Source organism: Schistocerca serialis, chromosome 2 (genome assembly GCF_023864345.2).
Source record: "Schistocerca serialis cubense isolate TAMUIC-IGC-003099 chromosome 2, iqSchSeri2.2, whole genome shotgun sequence".
Classification (NCBI taxonomy): Eukaryota; Metazoa; Arthropoda; class Insecta; order Orthoptera; family Acrididae; genus Schistocerca; species Schistocerca serialis.
Window position 1 is genome coordinate 495,761,514 of NC_064639.1, and position 19,755 is coordinate 495,781,268.

Genomic DNA, 19,755 nt, shown 5'->3' on the forward strand with positions numbered 1-19,755 from the left:
CTTTAATGAATATGTGCCGTAGCGAGCATAGGGCCCCGAGCTGTAGTAGTGCTGTTTCATCTTTAGTTTTCTGCACTGCTGCCTTCTCTTCTACTATCCTTTATATCTATCCAAACTGCTCTTTAACTATTGCTCTACCTAGTATTAAGAAACATATGTAATGAAAACCGGATATGACAAATTTTTACCGAATGTGACAATTTTCATTAGGCACTCCAGAATCAGCGTAATTTTAATAACAGATAAAATCGTAATCATCAGTATGTATAAAATTTTGAGCAGTCGGAACCATATTTTTGTAACAATAGATGTTTTTCACCACAATAGCATGAAAGTCAGCCGCTTAGCATACCTAACCAACAATGCAGTCTACAAGGTTAACCAAACTTTAATGTTTCGCCGCGTGCATGTATAGTCTCAGCGCCAACAAATAGTAACGCATGGCAGCAAAGAAATAACTACGTACAGACAACACTCTATTTCAACTCGTATCGCAATGCGCCGTATAGGAATGACTATCATGACGGACGTAAAAAAAAAAAATAACGAGCACAATTTTCAGCGTACACTTAATAACAGTCGATCTTATGAGCAGCAACAACATCAGCAACAACAAATAATCATGAATGGAACAGACAATAGGTGTCATCCATAGCGTAACACGTCAGTAAGAAATAACAGAACAGTTCATATAGTGGATATGCCACAGCATCCTCCCGTAAATAACAGGACGAACGATAGAATTTAACCAGATACAGCACAGATTGCATATTACAGAAACGCAAACATTACTTTTGACACGCAGAATTTTGTTCACGAGAATGTTATTTGAAACATGCTTTGTTGAATGCACCACTTTTATCGCATCCAGATCTTACTAGAAATTTTTCCATTGCTACCGACAGTTCCAACACCGCTTTAGGCGTACATATTTTCCAGGAAATAGAAGAAGATGGCTGTATAGTAATTAAAAACATCGCATTTGCAAGTCGCATTTTGTCACCCGCTGAGCGAAATTATTCCGTTACAGAATTAGAAACATTATGTGTTGTATGGGCTTTCACGAGATTTAGGCACTTTCTTTACGGCAGACATACCACCGTATACACAGACCATAGAGCGATACAATTTTTACTTTCAGCTAAATTCACTCACGACAGATTAAGCAGATGGAAACTATATTTACAAGAATTTAATTTTACAATAGTTCACATTCCCGGCACGCAAAATGTTATAGCAGACGCACTATCGCGTTCTCTCGGCAACAATCAGCAAGACATCGCAACCAACTTCTGCAAAACAAATTTCAGTGTCATGTACATTCAGCAAGTAGCATTTGAAAATTTTATTTCATCGTCATTACAGGACATAGCACAAGAACAAAATAAGGACAATGTGTGGAAAGAAATTAAACAGCTTTGGCAAGATAGGAATAATGTTACGATTAGAAACCACTACACTGTACGCAATGACATTCTGTTTCGCCGCTCTCATCCTGACAGCAACATTTGGCTATTATGCATTCCTGACGAACTGGTTAACAAACTAATTTGGTACACTCATTTAAGTTACGCACATTACGGAGCACGAAAATGTTTTCTTATACTGAGACAGAACTGTTATTTTACCAACATGGAAAAACGTATACGACGAGTTTTAGCGTCTTGTAAAATTTGCCAGAAAGCTAAATCAGACACCACTTCACATATTCCTCCTTTATATCCCATTATACCTGTGAAATTAAGACACATGGCCGCAGTAGACATTTTTGGTCCGATTCCCAGAACTAACAGAGGTTTTTGCTACATCTTTGTCGCTGTTGAGCTCACTTCAAAATTTGTTACTTTCACTCCGTTACGCAAAGCTACTGCTAAAACTGTTTCGAAAGCATTTGTAAAACATTTTCTATCTCATGTAGGGCATGTAATGAAAGTAATTTCTGATAATGGATCTCAATTTCGTAGTAGTGTATGGACACGCATGTTACGAGCTAGAAACATTTCTCCGATCTATATATCCAAGTACCACGCTTCTTCGAACCCTTGTGAAAGATTAATGAAGGAAATTGGTAAGCTGTGCCGAATATACTGCCACAAAAGACATATTGATTGGGATACACACATACTCTCATTCCAAGATGTAATTAATTCCATTCCAAATGAATCCACTATGCTATCTCCGACTGTTATACTGAAAAACGTTGAACCACCGAACAAAATTAAAGAATTAATAGACTTCCCCAAAAATCGTCGCCTACGACACCACGAAATAATTGACATTGCGCTGAACAACATCAAACGTGCCGCAGAGCGCCGGAGAAGACAGCAAAAACAGGTTTGTACACGCCGCGACTTTCACGTTGGACAGAAGATATTAGTACGTACACACTATTTATCCAGCAAATTAAAAGGTAAGTGCAGTAAATTTGAACTTCTATACGCAGGTCCGTATCGGATTCGCAGCATCCCTCACCCCAATGTTGTACACGTCGAAACTTTGAGAACTAGAAAATCGAAAGGCAATCACCATATCTCAAACATTAAACCGTTTATTGAGTGAAACCACTGTATGATTCAACACACTATGATGCCATTTACTAATGCAATTAATTCACCTGACTAATTATTGATGATTATCGTATTTTTTTCTTGGCAAGTGCCCGGCAAGGTAAGGTTAGCAGGTCGCTTTTCTTGTCGTTACACATCAGACCGTGCACATTTTCCATTTTTTTGTGTATATGACTGTACTCCAGTTTTGTTTGTATGCACTATGAAATAGTTAAGATATAACACACACCAGTCGACTTTGACATTTTTTTTTGCCTTATGACATCTCAACATCGTGACTGTTTCACATTTTTTTTGCTACTGCATTGTATTATTCTGTGTACATTTTTTGCATCTGAACACTGTCAATGTTTTTGACATATTACGTTTTCTGTCATGTTATGCTGTATGGTTAATTGTGTCACCATAAACCAGTCATTATTTAGTGGGTATAGGATTTAAATGCAAGACATTAATCTTAGTTCATCAATTTCAGAAAGGAATGATGATTCTAAGAAATAAATTTAACATAAATGGGAATTTCACCTACGGAATAAACGAAAGGAGATGCAATAACTTTATGAGGAAGAGTAAAGGGATCAGGATTAACAAGCATTAACAAGACTATACTATACTCATCACAGAATAGCAGTCTTAACTAATTTTTTCTTTCAGAATACAAGGTGATTGATGCAGGCTGTCAGAGAGAACTACACATCTTAGTTTTAGTGATGAAATATGCTAGAGATAAGGAATAGTTGTATAATGAGTAATGAAGTGATTTTTTGCAGATGATAGTGAATACTGATGAATAATGATGAAGGAAATGGTATTATGAATAATGAAGTTTTTCTTTACAGGTGGTGATAATAATGAAGTTATGATAATATGGATAATGAAGTGATGGATAATGAAGTTTTTTTCTTTACAGATGAGGATAATGTTGAAGTTGTGTATTTATGCTACATAGTTATTTAAGTATTTGTTGCAGTTTGCTTTGACAGCAGGTGTTACATTGCATAGTAGGATGACGGAAAGTTTTGGAAAGGACAGCTATGGAACACATTTTATACACATTTCACTACTTGTTAATTCGAAGTTCACTACTTTTCAGCATAGTGTGCGTTTCTTCTTTCAGGTCAATAATCCGTTTTTGTATTTTTTCCAGGAGAAGTTTTTCATGACACTTACTAAACCTGTTACTTATTATACCTGTTCTAGTACTTGCATTTTTATATTTTTTACCCATTTGTGTTTATCATTTATAAATGTGATCACATGTACTGCCTTGTTACATAATCTTGCTACAGCTGACTCATGACGAATGACGTTACCTATCCTCATTTGCAGCAATAGGTCAAGAGCAAAAAGTACTATGCCTCAGCAATTAATTATCGATCCCAACGCAATGCATTGCTACCAAAAAAAATGTATTAGCAGTCCCACATAATGTCACTAGTTTATGATAATTCTGAATAATACTGATCAACTCTGAATAGCATGTCACTCGAGTAATGACCTCTTAATGAGACTATATTCAAAATAATGCTTTGTCACTAGCTAATAACTGCCACTGTTTATTGTAATGCCTGTGATTACTAATGATTTGACTGTAATTAACTGATTTTTAATAATGACTTTGTAATGATGTGAATAATACTGAATGATGAACTATGTTTTATTCTATTCAATACTTGATGGCCACTGAGTGCCAATAATTAATGTCAATCAACGAAATTGTTATTAATTATGCCATTAATTAACTCTTGTTTTCAATGTTCATACTTTGTAATTGGAAATAAATGTGACTGTTTCATAATGCTTTGTAATTAGGAAAAGACTAATGATTCTTAATAGATTGGAATGACACATAATTAATTAACTATGGTACTGTTTAATAATGCTTTGTGATTAATTAAGGCTACAAATGATTAATTAATTAACTGTAATTAGACAAATGATTAATTAACGACAAATGATTAATTAACTGTAATTATACAAATGATTAATTAACTGTAATTAGACAAATGATTAATTAAAAACAAATGATTAATTAACTGTAATTAGGAGAAGGTTAATGATTCTTGATTATACTCTGTAACTGAAAAGAATGCGATTATTTCATAATATTTTGTAACCAGGAAAAGAAGGCTACTGATTCTATGTAAAACAATTAATGAACATTTTTCTGTAATACTACATACTTGGTACAGAAATGTTCAATAACTGGGCTATGAATGCCACGAACTATCAATGAAGACTGTAATCGTCAATATTATGTGACTTGATGTCCTTCACCTCATAAGCTGACTACCCTGAATTACTGCAATGTCCATTTGTCCTGTTTATCCCAGTGATCATGGAGCACTATATTTGGTTTTGCACTAATTCTACGTTGGTGTGCCTTGTAAGAGTGTGGTGTTGACACGACATGCTGTCCACCACCATGAGCGATGAAGACATTATTATGGTCCCACTGTTTGGTGTACCTAATGTAATGCCAAAATGAAAACATGGAACATTACTACGACAGTTCAGTGTCTTGGCTACACTGATAAATTCTGATGGGAAAAGAACTTCAAGTTGTGTCACTTGGTGTTGTACTACTGTGGAAAGATATGGACTTTCAGAGCAGCTGTGTGCAATCTAAAGTGCTACAACCATGATGCAATCCCTCCCTTTCCTATCCTGATTCTTGTCACATAAAGAAAAAATTTTTTTTGGTAACATCATTTATGTTCATAGGTTATACATTTTTCGATTCGCTAAACTCCAGTGTGAGTACGCTTATGTCACTGGTCGACATGATGTTTGCCATTATGTTTATTTGTTGTGAAAATACTAAAGACATTTTTCAGTGCATGTGCACTTTGGACATGAATTTTTTTTTTTGCCATTATGTTTATTTGTTGTGAAAATACTAAAGACATTTTTCAGTGCATGTGCACTTTGGACATGAATTTTTTTTTTTTTGCCATTATGTTTATTTGTTGTGAAAATACTAAAGACATTTTTCAGTGCATGTGCACTTTGGACATGAATTTTTTTTTTTTTGCCATTATGTTTATTTGTTGTGAAAATGCTAAAGACATTTTTCAGTGCATGTACACTTGTCAACATAATATTTTTTGCCAGTCTGTTTATTTGTTCTGAATATGCTAAAGAATTTTTTCAGTGCCTGTGCACTTTGTTATCTGTCAAATAATTTGTATATACTTTTCTGATTTGCTACTATGTTTTGTACTCACATTTTGTCTTTGTCTGATATATTTTGTACTTAGTGCGTGTGCACAACATTTACTTATTCTTGCCAGTCTGTTTATTTGTTCTGAATATGCTAAAGAATTTCTTCAGTGCCTGTGCACTTTGTTATCTGTCAAATAATTTGTATATACTTTTTTCTGATTTGCTACTATGTTTAGTATTCACATTTTGTCCTTGTCTGATATATTTTGTACTTAGTGCGTGTGCACAACATTTAAATATTCTGTAAGTTGTAGGATTTTGTTAATTAAAGAAAAATTTTGCCGCGCTTGGCAAGTCCAAATGACTCACCATCGCTGCCAAATTTTTGCCCCCCGAGTGGAGGGTTATGAAACACGTATGTAACGCAGCAGCGATGGCGAGGCATTGTAGCATCTGTGACCAGAGTATGCGCTTGACCGCGCGAGTGTTGCGAGCGGTTCTCAGTCAGTAGTAGTCGTTGCTCAGTCTGTTAGTAGCTGTAGGCCAGTGCAGTACAGTAGTCTTTGCGAGTTAGTTGTCGCTAAGTAGCAGCCCAGTGCGGTTGTGTGATGTAAGCGGTCGGCGACAATGGTCAAGATGAGGAATAAGGTATACTGTTAATTAATATAATCATTAGATAATGAAAAATTTTATTTATTGTAATTATTCTCCAACAAGTCTCCCAATAATAATTTTTTATTTCAAAAGCATTTTTTTAAAAGTTTAATTTTTTTGAACTAAAGATCTCGTTGCACTTCCCATTTCATTCCATTTCTTTTGAAGAAAAATTTCACTAGAATCAAAAAAAAAGAGAATATTATTATTTGCAATGCAGTTCCTCCAAGCGGTGCGCAACAACAAGAGCAGATATGTGACATCCATTTATTCTGAGGTAAGACTTTAATTCTGATTGTTTTACACAGGGCCAAAGACCGATGTTTCGGTTTAATTGAATTTTCTTGTCACTGAATGGACTTTAATTTTGAAGGATTTATATTTGAGTCAGATTGCGTATTTTCACATTTTTGTTGCCATTGTCAGTACATTTCATTGTGGGCAGGTTACGCTTAGAGTCATGTCCATCCCCATTTCTAATTAGTATCGTCTTTTCTTTCTTTTAAAATTTTTGTAGGGAGGTTACACTTGGCTCCCATTTCTATTAAGTATTACTATATTTTCTCTTTATAAATTGCGGTGGGGAGGTTACAATACAAAACTGTTTTCTTGATGATGTGACAATTAAGAAGAAGTATATGTGAATTTACAAGAAGTTTAACTAAAATCTGGATCGTGAATACCAAGTCAAAAATTATTTCTACCATACCATTGTTCTGATCTGGGATTGTTTGATCATTAAGAATTTCCTGAAAAACGCATTTGTTAGGTCTTCAAATCTGGACCTTCTAGCAGTCAAAGTGGAATCACCCTAGAATCAACAAGACGAGCCATAACTACTTCGACGAAATCTACGTGGCAATCCATTCAAGATAAGTGCCAAAATTAATGACTTTTTTACAGTGTCTTCATTATTTCCATTATGACGATACCATCCACAGTCAGTAACTTTGTTGTTGCCCGATAAAGCTGCGCGAGCAACATTATTAATCTGATTTCTAACCTACTTTACAAGTGGTGGTATTGTTAGAAGGTCAAAGCCGTGGGAATGGAAGTTGCTACGTCCTGTAATCTGCCATACCTTTCGAGAGAGCGAAAGGGGCAACGGTTGTGTGGAATTGGAGGTACATCTGTTAATTATGACAAAATGTTAGGAGACAAGAAATGAAGTCTCGTTGATATACTAAGGAGGGTAGATGCCATACTGTTTAGGCTGAGGGGCTGCGAAGTGCAGATACGGAAATGGAGTGAAGATGAACCCATGGAAAACAGCCCTGTTAGAGTGAAAGGGCTGACGTCATCCTTGTTAAAAAAAACCATGAGCATATGACGCAATTTATGCAAATAAAACTGTTGGTTTTGTCTGTGAACGCTATGTAGAACACTGCTACCATAGAAAACCTTGTGACGTCAGCTGTCACAGAACACTGGTACAACAACCCTGCATCATTGCTAAAAAAGCGATATTTTGTGACGGCGGCCCAGCTGCATTACGAGCCCCCTACCTCAAGGCACCGTGCATTAGGAAGATTCGATATGCAATTTATTACGTATCATATTGTTCCGACTTCGTTTTTAGTTCTGTCAGGCAAATATCCAAAAGAAGCTGGAAACATTTGAAAAGCGGTGCTGTGAAAGGTTGCTAATTAGTGGGCTGAGTAAGTTCATAATGAAGTAGCACCAAAATGAACAGACGTGGATAGAAGCCTCCAAATAATCCTTATCAAAAAGGGGAACATTTTTGTGGGTCATTTTGTGCATGACTTTCGTTTTATATTAGTTCTCAAGTTGTTGTGGTTCGAACGTGGACATTATGAGCAGCAGAGAAGAGTGGAGATAAGATCTATAGACAAAATACCTATGCAGTGCTATCAGACGAAAAGATCAAGCTGACGCAAGCTCTGGGAAGTTCGTTTTACAACCATCGTACCTGGTTAAAGAGCTTTTCCTATTTCAGACATCTGTGAACGTTGCTGCATAAGACGATTTAAGAATAAACTAAATTCCTTCAGCTACGACAATGTCTAGAGAAATCGTCTTAACGGCACTAAACCGTCGTTTGTGAATCGTTTACCGGCCGTACTCTGCCTCATTTCGCTGGTTGGAAGGCAAAAAGCATACTGACAAATTTCACAGAAGGAAGAGGGGGACGAAATGTCTCCCACTGCAAGGTCATGTTGTTTTATTTAAATGATTACAAAATCAGGTGAAACGAACGTGAGGTTGTCAGTATAAGCACATTACTGTTGTCAGTATGATGTTGCACTGCCCAGGGCCTGTAATGATAAAGGGCCCGTTTAGGTCAGGCATATTGTATACAGAAGTGGAAGAGAGAGAACCACTAAATTCTACAATCCGTATGCATTGCATACACACAGAAATTACTGTTACAGTGTAGTTATGGAGCTCAGTGAGTGAATTGTGTATTTTCCGGTGAGAAAGAGCACTGGCAAACTTTCTTCGCTACATTAGATTACTTAAACTGGTGTCACTCTGAGCTGGAATTTATGGTCAGCGACAAAGTCTAAGGTCAGTGAGTCGAATGCGGATTTTGCAACTGTGAAATACTTTCCTACATTATAGAAGCGAAACTAATATTGCGAAAATTTTGAACTTGGATAGCTTAGAATGAAAATCTTTCTGTTTATTGCAAATGAAAACAATTGATTTTCTGAAACATTCTCTGTCATACACAACTTGAAACAGGCCACGTCGACCAAATCATATGGAAGAACTGACAGCGAAGTGTTTCGGAAGGCAGTAAGGTCCCTTGGCTTTTGGTTTGGCAGTATTCGACAGCCATTTCTAGGCGCAAGTAAATGAAGAAAGGCAGCGCGTTTTTGTTATCAAGTAACGTCTTCATCAATTAGTTTTAATGTAATCTACTAGTAATTACTGATGTTTGATATTTACATGAAAAGGATTCCGTAGACAGGTAAAGAACCTGTTCTTGTTCTTGACCAAAAGGCATTAAATGATCTTCAAGTACATGTGTTCCAGCAGCGGTATGAAGAAAATGATAGTAATAATGACGGTAATAATCGAATTATCCGGTAACTTCAAACTTCACAGTCGATTTTGTCGAACTAAGAAATTTGCTGAATTAGTGAAAATTTCAAAATGGCTTCACATCGAGGCTATGATGCCTAGAAGAGTCATTACATCCAGCTGACATGAGAATAGCATAATCTCCGCGTCAGAAGCTTGTTTCTACTTAACCATTTAATAGACTTGCATTTTTTCCACTGTGACTAATTTTGTAAGCTAAGCACATCATCCATTACAGCACACTCCTGGGGCTGGAAAATGTGGCCACAAAGGTCTGGTGGAACGAACTATCACAGGTGCAATGCGTGAGTGCAGGCATTTACTTTTAAGAGGCACAAGCAAATTTACTTTACCTCTGGTAACCTCAAGAGAAAGACGTTATAATCCAGAATCCGCCTCAAACATCACGTTCCTTCATTACCGACTGGGCAGAGCCGGTTTAGGTTGGGATATGACATAGGCGGAAGTCATGGTAAACAGAAATACTATAGCCAGTAAACTTACTTACATTAGAAAATTTTATTTTATTTAATGAACCGACAGCAATTTAAAGGAACGGGGCTCTTATTTTACTTGTGCTTGATTGAACTAGAGACGTTGAAAAATTTGGTGCTGGACTGTGATTCGACGTCTTATCTCCTCTTTCGAGGATCTGAATCTCTCGGAACAGTATAGTTTAATAATTTCGTTCCTTTTCCCAAGACTGCAATCTGCTCTAGGTCTCCTCCAAAGTTAAGTATTTTTGATCCAGTTAAAAAAATATTCATAATTTCATTTCAAGCCCTATCACGTGCACATCGGCCTGATAGTGAAAATTAACGTGCATTTTTAATGTCTGTTCATGTGTTGCCAACAATCGCAATAGGTGTCGTTATTTCTGGCCAAACACGCACACATCTTACTGTTGGTGAGTAAGCAATTGATACTTAAGCTATATCCGTGGATGGTAAAGGGGGACGGTGCGTGTGCGGTTCGATTGTCGCTCAGGAACAAAAATTTACTTCCTTATTTTAGATTCAAACACCTAGCGGCTGGTAAGAAAAACCGTTACGTAACATTTGATTTTACATAGTCAACAATCCGATTAAGTGTTGGGTTCGTATCTACGTCACAGAACTTCAGATCATGCGCTTCGTCTTTAAATGCATGCTCACTTTGTTACTTCTGAATAGAGTTATATTAGACATCTTTTGTGGTTAGTTAACAGGGACGATAAGGTCTTGATAGGAGTCCCGGTTTATTAAAAAAAAACTGTCGTCTTTTATTTTCAAGTTTAGATTTGGTCACTGATATTGCCGAAAATTTCGGTAATTCATGAGTCTTCACGGCTGGTCATCGATATGATATGATATGATTAGATTAGATTAATACTTGTTCCATAGATCATGAATACGACATTTCGTAATGATGTGGAACGTATCATTTTAATGAAAGATTTCTTTACATACCATGATTCAATTTCTTTACAACAATTTTTTTACCTTCTCTCTCATTCTTTTTTATTTATCTCTCCCTCTCTCTTCTCTCTCTCTCTCTCTCTCTCACACACACACACACACACACACACACACACACACACACACACACACACACACACACACATTCTTTATATTTGTTTGTTGTGCTCGACTATCGGCGAGGCACGAAAACGTCCGTGAATGAGTTTCTTAGTTTTGAGTACACTTACGAAAGGAATATATAAACAACTATGAGAGTTACTGATTTATGATACTTAGTTGGCAGTCAGTTCTGAGTATTATTAGTAACTACGCTCCAGTCCCTAAACCTAGTTACAGAAATGCGTATTCCAAGTCGTAGCAGCCGCGTCTTTGAGACGCCAGCTATGGTCACTTCCCAGCCCGCTGTAGGACCACATCAGTTCGTCTTCTTCCTGATGGTACTAGAACTGAGATTTGGCAACAAGGCAAGGAATGTTTGGCAGTTCTGTGATCGATGAGTTACTTTCTGGTGCGCACGGAATTAAGCCTCAAAGTTCACTTGATTTTATTTGCCATTTCCATTGAATAATCTGAGTTATTATCGCCTGAGATGAAACAAAAGATTGTAATTTATGGTTTTCATCCAAGGAAACCCCCCCCATGAACCATGGACCTTGCCGTTGGTGGGGAGGCTTGCGTGCCTCAGCGATACAGATGGCCGTACCGTAGGTGCAACCACAACGGAGGGGTATCTGTTGAGAGGCCAGACAAACATGTGGTTCCTGAAAAGGGGCAGCAGCCTTTTCAGTAGTTGCAGGGGCAACAGTCTGGATGATTGACTGATCTGGCCTTGTAACATTAACCAAAACGGCCTTGCTGTGCTGGTACTGCGAACGGCTGAAAGCAAGGGGAAACTACAGCCGTAATTTTTCCCGAGGACATGCAGCTTTACTGTATGATTAAATGATGATGGCGTCCTCTTGGGTAAAATATTCCGGAGGTAAAATAGTTCCCCATTCGGATCTCCGGGCGGGGACTACTCAAGAGGACGTCGTTATCAGGAGAAAGAAAACTGTCATTCTACGAATCGGAGCGTGGAATGTCAGATCCCTTAATCGGGCAGGTAGGTTAGAAAATATAAAAAGGGAAACGGATAGGTTAAAGTTAGATATGGTGGAATTAGTGAAGTTCGGTGGCAGGAGGAACAAAACTTTTGGTCAGGTGATTACAGGGTTATAAATACAAAATCAAATATGGGTAATGCAGGAGTAGGTTTAATAATGAATAAAAAAATTGGAGTGCGGGTAAGCTACTACAAACAGCATAGTGAACGCATTATTGTGGCCAAGTTAGACACAAAGCCCATGCCTACTACAGTAGTACAAGTTTATATGCCAACTAGCTCTGCAGATGATGAAGAAATTGGTGAAATGTATGACGAGATAAAAAGAAATTATTCAGGTAGTGAAGGGAGACGAAAATTTAATAGTCATTGGTGACTGGAATTCGGTAGTAGGAAAAGGGATAGAAGGAAACGTCGTAGGTGAATATGGATTGGGGGTAAGAAATGAAAGAGGAAGCCGCCTGGTAGAATTTTGTGCAGAGCATAACTAAATCATAGCTAACACTTGGTTCAAGAATCATGAAAGAAGGTTGTATACCTGGAAGAATCCTGGAGATACTAAAAGGTATCAGATAGATTACATAATGGTAAGACAGAGATTTAGGAACCAGGTTTTAAATTGTAAGACATTTCCAGGGGCAGATGTGGATTCTGACCACAATCTATTGGTTATGAACTGCAGTTTGAAACTGAAGAAACTGCAAAAAGGCGGGAATTTAAGGAGATGGGACCTGGATAAACTGAAAGAACCAGAGGTTGTACAGAGTTTCAGGGAGAGCATGAGGGAACAATTGACAGGAATGGGGGAAAGAAATACAGTAGAAGAAGAATGGGTAGCTCTGAGGGATGAAGTAGTGAAGGCAGCAGAGGATCAAGTAGGTAAAAAGACGAGGGCTAATAGAAATCCTTGGGTAACAGAAGAAATATTGAATTTAATTGATGAAAGGAGAAAATATAAAAATGCAGTAAATGAAGCAGGCAAAAAGGAATACAAACGTCTCAAAAATGAGATCGACAGGAAGTGCAAAATGGCTAAGCAGGGATAGCTAGAGGACAAATGTAAGGATGTAGAGGCTTGTCTCACTAGGGGTAAGATAGGAAAATTAAAGAGACCTTTGGAGAAAAGAGAACCACTTGCATGAATGTCCAGAGCTCAGATGGAAACCCAGTTCTAAGCAAAGAAGGGAAAGCAGAAAGGTGGAAGGAGTATATAGAGGGTCTATACAAGGGCAATGTACCTGAGGACAATATTATGGAAATAGAAGAGGATGTAGATGAAGATGAAATGGGAGATACGATACTGCGTGAAGAGTTTGACAGAGCACTGAAAGACCTGAGTCGAAACAAGGCCCCGGGAGTAGACAACATTCCATTAGAACTACTGACAACCTTGATAGAGCCAGACATGACAAAACTCTACCATCTGGTGAGCAAGATGTATGAGACAGGCGAAATACCCACAGACTTCAAGAAGAATATAATAATTCCAATCCCAAAGAAAGCAGGTGTTGACAGATGTTAAAATTACCGAACTATCAGTTTAATAAGTCACAGCTGCAAAATACTAACGCGAATTCTTTACAGACGAATGGAAAAACTGGTAGAAGCGAACCTCGGGGAAGATCAGTTTGGATTCCGTAGAAACACTGGAACACGTGAGGCAATACTAACCTTACGACTTATCTTAGAAGAAAGATTAAGAAAAGGCAAACCGACGTTTCTAGCTTTTGTAGACTTAGAGTAAGCTTTTGACAACGTTAGCTGGAATACTCTCTTTCAAATTCTGAAGGTGGCAGGGGTAAAATACAGGGAGCGAAAGGCTATTTACAATTTGTACAGAAACCAGATGGCAGTTATAAGAGTCGAGGGGCATGAAAGGGAAGCAGTGATTGGGCAAGCAGTAAAGGAAACAAAAGAAAAATTCGGAGTAGGTATTAAAATCCATGGAGAAGAAATAAAAACTTTGAGGTTCGCCGATGACATTGTAATTCTGTCAGAGACAGCAAAGGACTTGTAAGAGCAGTTGAACGGAATGGACAGTGTCTTGAAAGGAGGATATAAGATGAACATCAACAAAAGCAAAACGAGGATAATGGAATGTAGTCAAATTAAATCGGGTGATGCTGAGGGGATCAGATTAGGAAATGAGACACTTAAAGTAGTAAAGGAGTTTTGCTATTTAGGGAGTAAAATAACTGATGATGGTCGAAGTAGAGAGGATATAAAATGTAGACTGGCAATGGCAAGGAAATCGTTTCTGAAGAAGAGAAATTTGTTAACATCGAGTATAGATTTAAGTGTCAGGAAGTCGTTTCTGAAAGTATTTGTATGGAGTGTAGCCATGTATGGAAGTGAAACATGGACGATAACCAGTTTGGACAAGAAGAGAATAGAAGCTTTAGAAATGTGGTGCTACAGAAGAATGCTGAAGATAAGGTGGGTAGATCACGTAACTAATGAGGAGGTATTGAATAGGATTGGGGAGAAGAGAAGTTTGTGGCACAACTTGACTAGAAGAAGGGATCGGATGGTAGGACATGGTTTGAGGCATCAAGGGATCACAAATTTAACATTGGAGGGCAGCGTGGAGGGTAAAAATCATAGAGGAAGACCAAGAGATGAATACACTAAGCAGATTCAGAAGGATGTAGGTTGCAGTAGGTACTGGGAGATGAAGAAGCTTGCACAGGATAGAGTAGCATGGAGAGCTGCATCAAACCAGTCTCAGGACTGAAGACCACAACAACAACAACATCCAAGGAAAGTCTTAGCACGTGGAAATCGTAACTAATCTCGTCCTTTAAATAGCGTTTTACGAGTTCTAGCAACAATCCGCCTCGTAAGAGGAAGCCCAGACACATACCTCTGTGCGAGCTCTGTGGTAACGTGGTGACCTGTGAAAAAGCGTCTGTTGTGGTTCGAAGTTCTAGTGAAGCTGACTGTAGCGTTTTTATCCCTTCTGTGAAAGAGCTACAAGCAGTCAGATGAAACATCGACCAGGAAATCAGAAGAAAATACTTTAGGCTCATAGTGCAATGGTGAAAAACTAACAATGCTACACAACAGGTAACGCCTCGTTCCGCTGCTGACAAACAAATTTTGGGTTTCTAGGAATACATAACTTTAGTTATGAAATGCCACATTTGCATACCTCTTGAGTATACCAATTAAACACAGACCTAATCGAAATCTAAGTGAGTAGTATTTTACTAATTCGTGCCAATAGAGGCACGCTTGTGTACAGATACTCAGTTTTATTAAAACAGACTTTCATCGTAAGGTTATCGTGGGTAGTTTCATATCATTTCTTGTAATATAGTGCTCAATTTTCGTAAGTTTTCTTTTAGTGTTGTTAAAACAATAGTAACCACGAGAGAGAAATTAATCATCAACGATATATGCGAATTTACTGATGTTATCTATAACAGTCTGACAATGCATATGCAGTTTATTGATTACATGGATGTCGAAAACTTGTTCTGAGTTAAAGCTGTCAAACAAGGTTTGAAGAAGAGTAAAACGCCACTACCAACCGACTGCTAATGTAGAAAATACTTTTCTGACGTATTTTGGCATGATGCGCTCTCCCCATACATAATACAAAAGTTTCGAGATGCATCTGCTGCCTGGCCGTCTATTAAACCTGAAAAGAACAAAGTGACACAGAAGTTAGCCCTTTTTCCACATGCGACTATTTTGGGTTGAGAGGTGAAGGGAATTATGTTCAAAGTTCCATTAGATTGATAACTTCAGCAGACAGCAGAATAGCGTTTTAAAAAATATATCAGTAAATGTACTCGATCCCGCGACGTTTTGTCTATGGTGTGCATCGCTTACTGTTATGCTACTAGGTGACACGTAGCTACAGCCGCTCCAGAAGTCAACAACAATACCTCCAGAACTTCCACATTAATGCATATGGCCAGATCTAGACTTCTGAGAAACAAACAGTTACAGCTTTTCTTTGCATTGCACGACGTTTTCAACGAACAGATAGACCAATAGAGTAGCTCAAGTAGGAGGGAACACTTCCTATTAAAATTTCTGCATCCTACACTGTTGGCAGTTGTTTGTAGGTGGCATTACGTGATTTTATTTCGGTGATCACAAAATAGAGACCCATGTTTACACTGGGTAGCCGAGGCAGCTAGTTCATGGCGATTCAGACAACCAAGTAAAGAAATGTACTGAACATGCTGCAAACCACTACAGGGAACCTGTGTGTCAGAATTCTCATACAGTGTGGCGAAATGGCGTTGCGACAGAGATCTGAGTCACAGAGAAGAGGATTTGTTGGTCTGTTGGATTGCTGATAGGTTCATATACTTATGGTCTAGGTTTGATTCCAACTTCTGCCAATGACTTTTGATAGGGAGAGAAAGATTCTATTCTCTTCTGGATACGCCAAGTAAAGAAGGTATAATGACATTGTGGTCTGAAATTCACATTAAAAATGATATTCCTTCTCTATCACGTAACGTTATGTTGAACCAAAATAAAGTCAGGAGTAAAAACTCTATCACCAGTAATCTCTCTTATACCAGTTATTTATTTCTAGTGACGAAACAAACGCTATGTAGGGTCACAGGACACTTACAACATCTTTTATTTGAGCTTCTGTATGTCGATAAAATTGGTTCTGAACTTCTGAACTTAACACGGAATTTTATCCCTTCGTGACAATACAGCTCGACTACAATTTGTTGTTTGTTCAAAACTCCAGATTCCTCAACATCGCCACATATTGCGCGTGAATGGGTTCGAATCCTGGCCTGGCACTAAGGTTTTCATTATGTATTATCAAGCTCTAGCTCTGCTGGTGGATAATAATTTTGATTTTTAATGTATATTCATTCGTTGCAACACTAACGATATCTGACGTTTTTGTGCCGGTTGCTGTGGCTGAGCGGTTCTAGGTGCTTCAGTCTGGAACCACGCGACCGATACGGTCGCAGCTTCAAATCCTGCCTCGGGCATGGATGTGTGTGATGTCCTTAGGTTAGTTAGGTTTAAGTAGTTCTATGTTCTAGGGGACTGATGACCTCAGACGTTAAGTCCCGTAGTGCTCAGAGCCATTTGAACCATTTTTGACGATTTTGACTCCCAGTGAGACACAGAACTTTTTGCGAGATCACTGTAAGTTCAAGCATGTTATTCCTAGCTGCTGGTGGAGAAAAATTCGGCAGCTGACATCTTTTTATGTGTAGTCAACAACGGATATGTGTGGGGTTCGATTCCTAGTCAGCACTGAGATCTTCGTCATATTATTTCTAGTTCAAAAATGCTCACATGTCGCTGCTGGTGTAGGAAACCCATATTTAACGTTCCCTTTATCTTGAATAAAACAGCGATAGGTGATGGGTTGGAGTCCTGGGAAGGAAAAAATTAATATTTCGTCTCATCATTTCAGTTAAAACATCTAGCTACTGCCGAGAAAATCCGATATGTCACAATTGATTGTGCTTCGATATCAATCCGATTATGTTCTGGGTTCGAATCCCTGTCCACCACAAAGCTTTACCTCAAGGCATTTCAAGTAAGTTACTTGTGAAGAAGCAGTATTTAACATCTCTCGTAGTTCGTTAAGAGGGACAATAGATGGGACAATAGATGCTGGGTAGGAATTCACGTCCGTTAAAAATGTTTACGTTATGTAATTTAAAGCTTATATTTGCGAACTGATACTGTCTAAAATCGAGGTATGACTGTTAGTTTCCGTCAGTCACGAAATCTTTGCTTACTCTGCATGACCTAGATTTGAATCCATATGCAGAACGAGACGGTTCGTCGTGTCATTTGAAGTTCATACATATTCTCAACTAGCTGTTCGAAATAATAAGTGCGGTATGTTACTTTGAAGAGGAAATCATGAATACGACGAACTTACTACGTGCATTACCTATCTGACGTAATAATGAGAGTGGTAACATTTCAGGGATGTCTTTTATTGTAATAAATGTGAGCTTACAAGCCTTAAGGACAGTATTATTGTGTTAAGGTGTTCCCTGATATTTGTAGTATCGTGGTATTAGTTTACATCTTGAGTTATTGCAATACAGAGCAGTGTTTTCTAGTGGTGACTTTTTGGAACCATTTTCAGTAGTCAAACGACTGTACCAGGGAAGGATTAGATGATCTGCTAGACTGCTGCGTTATGCGGGTTGCAAGCGAATCAGGCGAAATGCAATTTTGTTCGTTCGGATACTTTTGAGCACGACTGTATGTCCGGAGCACAGTACTGTATGACAGTGAAATATAGACTATGGGAAAACCGGAACACAAGAGAGTCGAAGCATTTGAGACGTGGTGCTACAGAAGAATTTTGAAAGTTAGATGCACAAATAAAATAAGGATTGAGGAGGTCCTTTGCAGAATTGGCGAATAAAGACATAGGGAAAACATTGACAAGAAGAAGGGATAGGATGATAGGACATAACCTCCATGGTACTAGAAAGAGCTGCAGAGGCTAAAAATTGTAGAGGAAGACAGAGACTGAGATAAATTCAACAAATAACTGAGGACTTAGGGTGCAAGTGCTAGTCTGACATGAAGAGGTTAGCGCAGGAAGAGTGCAACATGAAGGGGAGTGTTAGCAGCAGCTTACCGTGCGGCTGGAGCGCAGCTCTGCTGGAGAGTCGTGTAGCAGTCGCTCCCGCTGGACCATCCTGAGCAGCGTGAAGTTGGCGCCGGCGCCGCTGCCGCGTAGGCGCGACAGGTCCAGAGTCAGGGCGTCCTGCAACGGTACACGAGGCGTCACATCTACAATTCGACATGCTCATGATCTACACTACTGGCCATTAAAATTGCTACACTAAGAAGAAATGCAGATGATAAACTGGGATTCATTGGACAAATATATTATACTAGAACTGACATGTGATTATATTTTCACGCAATTTGGGTGCATAGATCCTGAGAAATCATTACCCAGAAGAACCACCTCTGGCCGCAGTAACGGCCTTGATACGCCTGGGTATTGAGTCAAACAGAGCTTGGATGGTGTGTACAAGTACAGCTGCCCATGCAGCTTCAACACGATACCACAGTCCATCAAGAGTAGTGACTGGCGTATTCTGACGAGCCAGTTGCTCGGCCACCATTGACCAGACGTTCTCAGTTGGTGACAGATCTGGAGAATGTGCTGGAAAGGGCAGCAGTCGAACATTTTCTGTATCCAGAAAGGCCCGTACAGGACCTACAACATGCGGTCGTGCATTATCCTGATGAAATATAGGGTTTCGCAGGAATCGAATGAATGGTAGAGCCACGGGTCGTAACACATCTGAAATGTAACGTCCACTGTTCAAAGTGCCGTCAATGCGAACAAGAGGTGACCGAGAGGTGTAACCAATGGCACCCCATACTATCACGCCGGGTGATGGGCCAGTATGGCGATGCCGAATACAAACTTCCAATGTGCGTTCACCGCGATGTCGCCAAACACGGATGCGACCATCATGATGCTGTAAACAGAACCTGGATTCATCCGAAAAAATGACTTGCTGCCATTCGTGCACCCAGGTTCGTCGTTGAGTACACCTTCGCAGGCGCTCCTGTCTGTGATGCAGCGTCAAGGGTAACCGCAGCCATGGTCTCCGAGCTGATAGTCCATGCTGCCGCAAACGTCGTCGAACTGTTCGTGCAAATGGTTGTTGTCTTGCAAACGTCCCCATCTGTTCGGGATCGAGACGTGGCTGCACGATCAGTTACAGCCATGTGGATAAGATGCCTGCCATCTCGACTGTTAGTGATACGAGGC

General features: G+C 38.9%; 1 protein-coding gene across 1 annotated transcript in view; it reads right to left on the bottom strand.

The window, feature by feature from the left end:
* LOC126456136 (glutamate receptor ionotropic, kainate 2-like) overlaps positions 1 to 19,755 on the bottom strand; it is a 293,829-nt gene that overhangs the window by 120,695 nt on the left and 153,379 nt on the right. The window contains exon 7 of the mRNA XM_050091890.1: positions 18,601 to 18,729. Coding sequence (XP_049947847.1) covers positions 18,601 to 18,729 — 129 coding nt within the window. The remainder of the gene's footprint in view (positions 1 to 18,600; positions 18,730 to 19,755) is intronic.